We start from the raw sequence: 11,149 nt of genomic DNA, 5'->3' as shown, positions 1-11,149 counted from the left end.
CAGAGACAAAGGTAATATCTAGAGGCTGTAAAGGCAGGGAGAGGAAGAGAGAGCCAGGAGAAAGAAGAGGGGGAGTGGGGGGATCAGAGGACGTAGCAGGAGGAGGAGAGGTATGAGGGGACTCCTCTTGAAGCTCCTGTTCTTCCTGATGCTCAGTCTCCTCATCTTGGGGACCGTGTTGACCGCGCTCGTCTGGTACATCTTCAATGACAGGTAAGCGATACGGCTCAGGCGCACGCGTACGATGATCCACCTTCAACTTCAACTTCCTTCCTCCTGACTCCCTCGTTCACAAATCCACCCCAACTAATGTAGCTGGAACGGAACCCCCCCCCCCCCCCCCCCCAGCCTTGAGGACACGGGTCAGACTAGCCCTGTGCCGGGGTCAGTCTCTGGATCTTACAGGTGAACCCTGATAATGATAACCCAGTGTCCTGGCTCAGGAGGAGACCAAGCAGATGCAGCAGCAGCAGCAGCAGCAGCAGCAGCAGCAGTAGTAGTAGTAGTAGTAGTAGTAGTAGTAGTAGTAGTAGTAGTAGTAGTAGTAGTAGTAGTAGTAGTAGTAGTAGTAGTAGTAGTAGTAGTAGTAGTAGTAGTAGTAGTAGTAGTAGTAGTAGTAGTAGTAGTAGTAGTAGTAGTAGTAGTAGTAGTAGTAGTAGTAGTAGTAGTAGTAGTAGTAGTAGTAGTAGTAGTAGTAGTAGTAGTAGTAGTAGTAGTAGTAGTAGTAGTAGTAGTAGTAGTAGTAGTAGTAGTAGTAGTAGTAGTAGTAGTAGTAGTAGTAGTAGTAGTAGTAGTAGTAGTAGTAGTAGTAGTAGTAGTAGTAGTAGTAGTAGTAGTAGTAGTAGTAGTATAGTAGTAGTAGTAGTAGTAGTAGTAGTAGTAGTAGTAGTAGTAGTAGTAGTAGTAGTAGTAGTAGTAGTAGTAGTAGTAGTATAGTAGTAGTAGTAGTAGTAGTAGTAGTAGTAGTAGTAGTAGTAGTAGTAGTAGTAACAGCAGGTTGGTCAGAGTAAATGAGAATGTGGGAAACAGAAATGTTTCTAGGCTGGTGTTGGGGGACAATGGGTCCTTTTGTTTCCAATCTGTCTGTGTCTAATCCGTATAGCCTCTCTGGTCTGCCTAGCCGTGCCTTGCGATGATGGTACTCCCTATTGGTCAGGTGTGGCAGGATTCTTAGCCCCCGAGGACAGGGTGAGGGATTAAGATTCATCATGGTCTGCTTGGCAAGGGGAGGGAGGGAGGGGAAGAGAAGGCATGCTACGCTGGAACTACGCTGGAGCACATGTCTCAGACGAGAGTACGTTGGCTGATCCTCTAGTAGTCACTTGGTCAGAATGAAACACATGAAGTGCTGTAATAGTTTCACAGGATGAGCATGCGTAAGGAGAGAGAGCGCAAAAAGTAGGGTTGAGGCGGGAGGCGTGTGGCGGGGGGGGGGGCAGTGAAATAGGAGCTGTTTCATAGTTTTTTCCACTCTTTCTGCATGCTTTGGCAGTTCAGACTCCCCCTCCCCTTCCTTTCATCCTCCTCTCCGAGCTGTGGTTTTGCAATGCTTGTTGCTGTGGGTGTATCTGTGAAACCACCGACATACCATGGAATTATTAGTCAAAAGAGGGAGAGGGTTTCAGGATTGGCTTGTGGAAGATGGTTAATGTGTCTCGTGATGAAAAACTTTGAATGTAATGATTGAATGTAATAATTGATTTGACCATTCACTCACCTAAGTCCTTTTATAATGAGCAGAGATGGAAGCGAAGAAACATGTTGTACTGGCAACAATATGCCAACTATATTCTGATTCGGGAGAAGAAAAAACTAAATGTTTTCTCATCAGCAGAACAATAGTTCACCTGTTGAATTTTGGATATTGTCCGGCTCATGTGAAGACATTTTGTACAGAATCAGTGCTTTTCTAGAGCGGACAGCTACATGAACAAAATGCAAAGACATTTTTAGAAAGTATCAATGTTATTCAGAATGGAATCGACTGGAATTATAGTTAACTAAAACTAAACAACAACAAAAATAGTTTAACTGAAATTAAAATAAAAACTAGACTTTAGAAAAAGATTACAGAAAATGTCTTTAGTTTTAGTCTTTGTCTAAAATGTGTCTTAAAGTTTAGTCTTTGGTTTAGTCTTTGGTCAAATTTGTCATCACAGTGTGCATGATGAGGTATTGGTGCATAATGTTCATTGAGGCTGGTTTGTACATGACTGTGAGTCAATTGCTTTCACAAAGTGATGTGTTTGTATTACACACGTATTACCTTCTGAACTTCTTAAATCTTGCCCCAGACAAACACCCCCTAAAATGAAACATTTATAAACAATAAAAACTAAACTGAAATGAACAAACCCACTCTGGAAGCTAACTGAAGCTAAACTGAATTGAAAACAAATTAAATAAAAAAGGAAATAAAAATACAAAACCCTGACCCTGTACTCAAAGGAAACATGGAAAGAACAGAATGTTTTTTTTCTTTTACAAGAACTCGCTCGCTGTGTAGAGAGAGAGCCAACTCATGCTCTAACCAAAACAATCCAGATGGATGCAGTGTTTGTTATTCCAGTGTGTGTGTGTGTGACAGTGAAGACACTCGTTCCAGTCGACCGGGAACAACCTGCCTAAATGTCTCATCTGCGACAGGAGGACTTTAGAGTCTGGTTATTCATTCTGTGTCTCACCAGTACATTTACGACCCCTCTGTCCTCCGCCCTCTGTCCTCCGCCAGTGATGTACGTGTCTCTGTGTTACACAGGGTTAGGAGGGAAGGTCACTTTTCCAAATGTAATCCAATACACTTTACTGATGATTACCTTGCTTAGAAATTGTAATCTATATTTTAATCCACCCGAGTGCTCTGATGGGAAATGTAATTGGATTACTTTCAGTTTCTTTTGGATTACTCTGATTCCAAGGCAACTATAAAAGAAGGAAGGGTCCAGCGTTCTATGCTGTGCTTAGTGCCAGACTTTGGTGCCAGCTATAATTGAAGCCTGTATTAAAATTAAGAATATACAAGCTATCTGAGTAAATATACATCAACCAATATCAAACATAGGACCTGCTCCTAGAGTGCAATAGTGACAGTGTTTCTGTATCTGTGATGGAGCTAAAGAAAAAATGACCATGTTCACACCATTTTTCTCTCATGTCATGCTTAGGTTGGTTGGGGAACAGGGTCGAAAGGAATCCCAACTTTGGTGTGACATAAGAGAAAAATGGCCGCCATGTGAATATGGTCAACAGAGGCAGTGAAGGTTTCCCCTGTCCAAACAGTTCACAGCTCTGGAGAGACATGAGGCCCTGAGGTCAGAGTCAATCAGATCGGTCTGTTTTTATTCTCCCTCTCTGCTCTTCATATTTCCCCACTCATCCAATTACCTCTATTTGTTTTATTACAGTATAATGTCTCTGTTCCTCTCTGTAGTCTGATTCCAGGTAAAGTGACCAAGGCTCTGTGTGACGCCCGCTTTATTTACATTACATTTACATTACATTTATTTACATTACTCAGCTCGGAACTATAGGCAAAATCTGCATATGGCTCGCTGATAACAAACTATCATTACACATGGTCAAAACAGAGTCCATTCTCTTCGGTTCAAATAACAAACTCAGCAAGACCGACGGCTTCTCAGTTACAGTGGGTGACAATATTGTCACAAGGAAAGATGAAATTACCTACCTGGGTTCCATCCTAGAGGCTAATCTCTCCTGTGACAAAATGGCATCCAATGTAATAAAAAAAAGTCAACCAACAAACTCGATTCTTGTACCGGATCTCCTCTCTGGTAAACAAGAATACCCTGAAGACTCTGGCAGGAGCACTCATTCAAGGGTATACGACTATGCTTGCACCTCATGGCTCATGGTACAAAAGCACCTCAAAGGCGCTAAAAACAAAATTACAAACATCTCAAAACAAACTGGTCAGGGGGCGGTTAGGTGGCCGAGCAGAGATTGCGTTCGTCACCAACCCCGGAGCTGTGAGCTGGATTCGCCTGTTCGAATCCAGCTCACAGCTCCGGGGTTGTCACCAGCTTGGCTGGCCGTCCGCACTAATACAATTGGCTGTATTAGAGGGTGGGAGAAGCTGGCGGGGTGGGTCCGGGTCGCGACTCCTACAGTTCGGTCGGGGCGCCTGCTAAGCGCGGATAGGACCTGAGGGTGATAGTGTGGTCCTCCCACACGCTACGCCCTCTCAGTGAGAATCCGCGCTGCCAGGTGAAAAGAAGCGGTGATTGGCTGGACGTGTGTCGGAGGAAGCACGTGGTAGCCTCCACTCTCCCAGATGATCTGACTGTGGGGGGTAAGTGCGCAGCGACCAGGAAGGGATTGGGAATTGGCATACGACTAACATTGGGATGGGAGAAAAATCGGAGGAAAATGGAGGGGGAAAAAGACAAAAAAAAAAAAAAATAATGGTCAGACTACTGCTTGACCTTACTCCTATAGAACCCACCTCACCCCTGCTCACTTTGACAACCTAGGATGGCTTAGAGTAGACGACAGAGTACAGCAACTTGCAATGGGCCTGGTCTACAAGATACACTACACGACCAAGGTACCCATGTACATGTCAAAATACTTCCCAAAGGTCAGTGAATACCACGATCACAACACCAGAGGGAGCTCCACAAATCATGTTAAACCCAGATTCGGCTCAAACAAGGGACTAAACACGTTTCGCAATTATGCCACATCAATGTGGAACGCCCTACCCAAAGCTGTAAAGGAATGTGAATCACTACCCACTTTCAAAACCACTCTCAAGGGACACCTACGGGAGACTGCAATTCTAAACTGGCCCCTGTAAATGTCCTAACCCAACCCCCTCCAATGTACAGTAATTTACCTAGTATGGTTTTGTCAATATTCCAATGTACAATTTTGCTTGTTTGTACAGTGTCCCCCCCCCCCCCCCCAATGTACAGTTTTGCTTGTTTATACAGTGTTTCTCCCCCCCCCCCCCAACCACCTCCAATGTAAATTACCCAGTATGGTTGTCAATATCCCAATGTACCCAACCCCCCCCCCCCCACACAACCCCACCCAACCTCCTCCAATGTACAGTTTCTACGTCAAATGTATATACTCCCTTTTCTTGACTCTTTTTGTATTATAAAATGTGGACATGTACTATAAAGACTTCAGCTTCAGGCTATGGATTTGCTGTGTTTTCCAGCTTATACAAAAAATATATATATATATTATTTTGAAATATTGCAACCACTACAGAAAAATGTGAGTACAAGTTCAAGTTCAGCCCTATGTTACTCATTAGCACACTAAAACACGGTCCACCCGTATAGGGATTTATCATTGGGACAATGGAGTATCAGCTATTGTAATAATTCTGCCTCATGAACATTGGCAAGCTTTCCACTTTTGCACAAAATTAGTTCCCTTCTATCACTAACATTATTGTTTAAAATAAAATTCAACGTAATTATTTTACGATTAATTGCAAATTGTTTCATGTTGAGCTATAGATTGTGGATGAATACACACAGAAAGGTACACCATGCAAATGTTCATGCTTTATTTGTTTTAAACAAGACGATTTAGAAATGTGTCCATTGGAAATACATTTCAATTTCAAGCGAGGTGGACCGGCCGGAAACAACAATGACGTAACCACTACACCTCCCTATAAGCATAAAGTATAAAGATACGCTTTGCAAAAAAAGTATGCAGTCCTCAAGTTCAAGTAAAACAAATTGCCACTTTTCTGGGTGCATGTTAAGAAGTTAAAACAATAAGGCATCTTTGAGTAAACTTTGAGTAGAGATTCAAGATTCAAGAGGTTTATTCCTCACATACATACACAAGGATAGTGAAATGAAGGTGGCCATGCCCGCTTCGATTGTGCAAAGTATCATTAAGTATCTCGAGGCTGGGGCCAGCATGTCCTCTTTTTTTGGAAAACAAAATATGGTCACCCGGGCGGCCTCCCAAAAAAAATTAAAAACAGAGCGACTCCAACTCATTCAAAACTCGTCAGCTATAGGCTACGAACTAGAACCAAGAGGACAGACAACATCAGTCCAGTATTAGCTACCCTGCACTGACTTCTGGTAACATTTAGAATCGATTTCAAGGTCCTCCTCCTTATAAAGCACTAAATGGGACAGGAACAAGCTACATTGCAAATTATCTAGTCAACTATGTGCCTTCTAGAATATTATGATCATCTACTACTGGTATATTGAGGATTCCAAACCACAGCCTAAAGAAAATCAGGGACGCAGCCATCGCAAAATATGCAGCAAAGTTATGGAACACCCTATACCTATGGACATCTAATTTTTTTTTTAAATCAGCTAGAAACGTACCTCTTCACCATATAGCATTTTAATACAATCCGCTGCTGATTGTATTGTAGATTGCACTATTTTACTCTGTCCAATCTATTTGACTATTTTATTACTTGTATTACAGGTTCTAAACTGTCAGGTATTGAACTGTGTGGGTATCAAACAGGAAGGAAGACTGTCAGGTTTTAAACTGTGGATATCAAAACAGGGGAGGTAAAGACGGGTTTAAAGTTAAACTGTTAAACAGTCATTCAGAACTATTTTATTGCATTATATTACTCTGTCCATTCTATTTTATGATTTTATATGTTGCATAATTTTACTCTGTCTACTCTATTCTACTATTTATTACACTGCACTATTGCACTATTTTACTCTGTCTATTCTATTTTACTCTTTTTATTATTGTCTATAATAGAATCAAACCATATAGGCCTAGTTGGGATGTTAGATCCTAATGTGAAAAACTGTGATTTTATATGTCTGCACTTTATGTGCTCATTTTGTGCCTGTCTTTTTTCTGTTGTGAAGCACTTTGAGCTGCAATTCTTGTATGAAAGGTGCCATACAAATAAAGTTTATTATTATTATTATTATTATTATTATTATTATTATTATTATTATTATTATTATTATTATTATTATTATTATTATTATTATTATTATTATTATTATTATTATTATTATTATTATTATTATTATTATTATTATTATTATTATTATTATTATTATTATTATTATTATTATTATTATTATATACAAGCTATCTGAGTAAATATACATCAACCAATATCAAACATAGGACCTGCTCCTAGAGTGCAATAGTGACAGTGTTTCTGTATCTGTGATGGAGCTAAAGAAAAAATGACCATGTTCACACCATTTTTCTCTCATGTCATGCTTAGGTTGGTTGGGGAACAGGGTCGAAAGGAATCCCAACTTTGGTGTGACATAAGAGAAAAATGGCCGCCATGTGAATATGGTCAACAGAGGCAGTGAAGGTTTCCCCTGTCCAAATGTAAACAGTTCACAGTTCTGGAGAGACATGACGCCCTGAGGTCAGAGTCAATAAGATCTGTCTGTTTTTATTCTCCCTCTCTGCTCTTCATATTTCCCCACTCATCCAATTACCTCTATTTGTTTTATTACAGTATATGTCTCTGTTCCTCTCCGTAGTAATGTGGGACCTCATGGCCCCTTCCACCCCGCTCAGAAGAACCCCGGCTCGGACTCCTCAGAAACATGCAAAGGCTGCAAGTGAGAGATAAAACCATTCACTCTCAAAAATCATGTGTTGTATAACACATCTATAATCATATCTGTATGTATTTGAGTTAAATGTGCACCATTAGTTTATAAAATGTTTACATGTAATTTTTTTTTTTTTTTTTTAAATGATTACTATCCTATGTCATCGTACGTCACAATTTTTTGGCATTGCTGGGCGCACCACCCATGTCACAATGCAAAAAAAATGCAGAAGAGGAAAGGCAGCCCTTTTGAAGGAAAGCTATTTTTAGCTGAAGTTGACAAGTTTATCGAAATTATTTAAAATGTTTATTAGCAACGCAGAGCTTTCAAACCCTAGCGTCTGTCTGTTCGAAACCCTCGTGCAACTGTGAGTACCTTTGAAATGTCTCTGCAACACTTGTACGACGAACGTTTTGTTGCCGACCAGCGCGATAGACTTAATTGTGGGATTTTTCAATTATCGTAGAAGGGACTGTAGATTCACGAGAGCTTTAGCTCGTCCAACGATGTTGGCGTGACCTACAGTACCGAAAGGGGCTACAATGACCCAAGGTTAATCTGAGGACAATTTGTTTATTCAGTTATGGAAACATATAGAATTTTTCATTTATCTGAGTTTTCAAACTACATAGTGCAACACAACAATAACTTTATTTCCTTCTTATCTGTCTCTTGAAGGTAGAATCTGTAACACTGTCAAACAGAAACCTCCAGGCAAAATAGCCCTATGTTGGTACAGCTTGGTGGAAATTACCGGAGGCAAGGATGCGTATCGAAATACAACTTAGTCAAGAGTTAGGCTGGATGACTCCACCGGTTATAAGCCACATACCCCGAGAGCTTCACGATAAACATTTTGGAACACAATTTATACATGTAACAGAGGGGGCGGGCCCGGTGTTGTAGGTGTACACGAAAGAGGAAAACACGACAGCGGGTTATAGGTAAGGTGGGGGTGGTGTGCGTGAAATTATGGCTTTGTGACAGATGCCTAGGTGTTGGAGTTGGAGAAGTGACTGAATATGGGAGGAAAAGGTGGGGGGAAAGGTGGGGGCGAGGTATTGTGGTGGGGAACAGAAAGGGATTTATTACGGGAAACCAGGATGTCAAGTTAAGTCAAGTTATTTATTTAAGAGCCACCAAAAGTGCTGTACAGTAACTACACAATTAAAAACTATAGACAGAGGACAATACAACATGACAAAAGACAGGATGGACAATCAATACAGTAGGACCACAAGACACTAGGAGTATACAACAGACGATACAGTATGACATAGGACAGTAGACTTTATGTTTTATGACACAAAGACTATAGCCGACAATATAGTAGAGACTAGATGATATGTTATGGGAGTAGGACTATGCAACAGACAGTACAGTAAGACATAAGACACAGGGAATGACAATAGAGTAACTGGACACTATACAGAACACAGAACAGCAACACAAGGGGGACCAAATAAGTTTTGACAGAGAAAATTGTAGAGAGAATGGTAAGGGAGCTGCGATTAATCCTAGCCAAATGTTATGGAGTAGAGGTGGGTTTTGAGGCGGGATTTAAAAGCATCCACAGAGGGATCTTATGTCTGGTAGGATGTGTGTAGATATTCTAGATAACATGTGTGGACTAGAATTGAGTGGGGATAGGGGAGGCATCGCTATTCCTGGTCACACCTCAGGCTCTTCCAAAAAAGGTCTGGAGACATTCACGGTATAAGAAGTTATTTACGTAACTCCAGCCCAAGAAAATCGTGATGCCAAGCGGGGCTCTTTGCCTTAGAGGTCGCTGTTTGACAGCATTACAGATTCTACCTTTAACTAACACCGTAATGACCTCTTCATTATGTGGATTCAAACTGCCCCAAGTGTGTGTTCATGCACCTCACCTATCACACACGTGTGTGTTCTGTCCTACAGGGACAACGTCATCGACAAAGTTGTGGAGCGCTACTCTCACAGCTGGCAGAAGCAGGAGGACAATTTTAAAAAGTTCAGGTAAATAGATCACGAGATCGCCCTCAAAACAAGACTTGCAACAAAGTCAGGAAGTATCACGTAGGTTTGGTTGGGGGACACTTTCAGTGTGTCAGCGGCTCTCCCCCAGGAATTATTTTGTGTCAAACACTTAATTTCCTGTATTCTGGTGTACTTTTCTGCACCAATGTGTGCCTTTCTGCATACATTTATAGTGGAAATGTCTTTATTCATGTAAAGGAAAAGACAACATTCATGTACCCGCTGACACAAATATAATGGAATATAATGCAGTAACTCTCTCAGGCATTCTGTATTGCTTTCAAATATTTTTTCTCCTGTATTATTATATTTACAGGTAAGAAGGATATATAAATGTTTTGACCCCCTTAGTTTTACCTCTTTTCGGGAGGGGGTTGTCTTTTAACTATATTTTTTAAAGGGAACAAATTGACCTCTCCTCAAAAAATTTAGGGGGACATGTCCTATGCCAAGTATCACTTTAGGATGACTGAAACATGTCATCCTAAATAGAAAGAGGAACGACCACAGCCGTAGAGGAACAGAACATATGAGTATCTACTTCTCGCTCTTGAGTCAGTAGACTGCTCAAGGTCATGTGAGATTTTCAACAAAGTATGCATCAGCCCCTGCCCCCCCCCCGCCCCCCAAGACTGTATGTCTCCAAGCCTGTTGCCTGCCTACCTGCCACTACTGTTTTTGTCTCTATGGAATTAAAATCCCACACACAGGGGGGGCAATGGGGCTTGAGATTTAATACATGAAAGGAATAATTCCTTCAGTGTAAATACACTTAATTCAGTTTTCCATTGCATGTTTCACATGCAGCCGGTCTTCTTTATTATTATTGTGCAGAGCAGTTATTTCCACACCTCTCATGCAGCAGGTTATAGGCAATAGACTAGCCTACAGCCAAGCAGAAAGCTTTCATGAGAAGTCCAGCAGGATTCTCACATGTATTCTATGGTGAATATAAATCATACGCCTTGAGATGAATGTATATAAGTCATATCACATAGTATGTCAGAGCAGGAACATAAATAAAATATATGCTGCGATTAAGTCATTTATAACACATGGGCAAGTGGCCATGTTCATGTATGTTGTATCTGTACGAACATGGCCAGCTTCATATGAACCGGTTTTACTTACTTATACACATAATACACATTCATTCTGTGTCATTCCCCTCGGAGTGTACTCTAAACCAAGGGCCGGTTCATCCCTACAGATCTCTGTTGAGCAACAGGTGCCATGGCCTCACCAAGGCCATCGTCACTCAGGCCAACACTCCCCTGGGTACCAAGGTTGTGTACGATGGCGAGAAGAGAAAGCCTCTACAGGTCACCTCAGAGATCTTCAGCACCTTTGCAAAGGTATGGTGTTTCCACATATCCAACTCTCCACATACTTCTATCTCCGATGGTTTCCATCTTAGAGAGACTCTTGTTGCGATGAGTGAGTGCCTGGTCTCCATACTGTCCCGTGTTCATCTCTCTGCCAAGACCCATGATTCTCAGTCTATTTCTGGCGGCTGAGTCACGTGGCGACTCGCTTGTTGGTTTTGTCATACAGAATAA

General features: G+C 41.3%; 1 protein-coding gene across 1 annotated transcript; it reads left to right on the top strand.

The window, feature by feature from the left end:
* Positions 1-83: 83 nt before the first annotated feature.
* LOC311248063 (alpha-2,8-sialyltransferase 8F-like) lies at positions 84-10,945 on the top strand (the record flags this gene model as incomplete). Its single annotated transcript, XM_084339021.1, has 4 exons — positions 84-213; positions 7,497-7,577; positions 9,492-9,569; positions 10,801-10,945. Coding segments are annotated over exons 1-4 (405 nt in total), but the record flags the coding sequence as incomplete, so codon positions are not given.
* Between the last annotated feature and the right edge of the window lie 204 nt (positions 10,946-11,149).

This window comes from Notolepis coatsorum, assembly GCF_963971535.1.
Source record: "Notolepis coatsorum genome assembly, contig: SCAFFOLD_3142, whole genome shotgun sequence".
Lineage (NCBI taxonomy): Eukaryota > Metazoa > Chordata > Actinopteri > Aulopiformes > Paralepididae > Notolepis > Notolepis coatsorum.
This window is presented reverse-complemented; position numbering and strand designations above follow the sequence as displayed.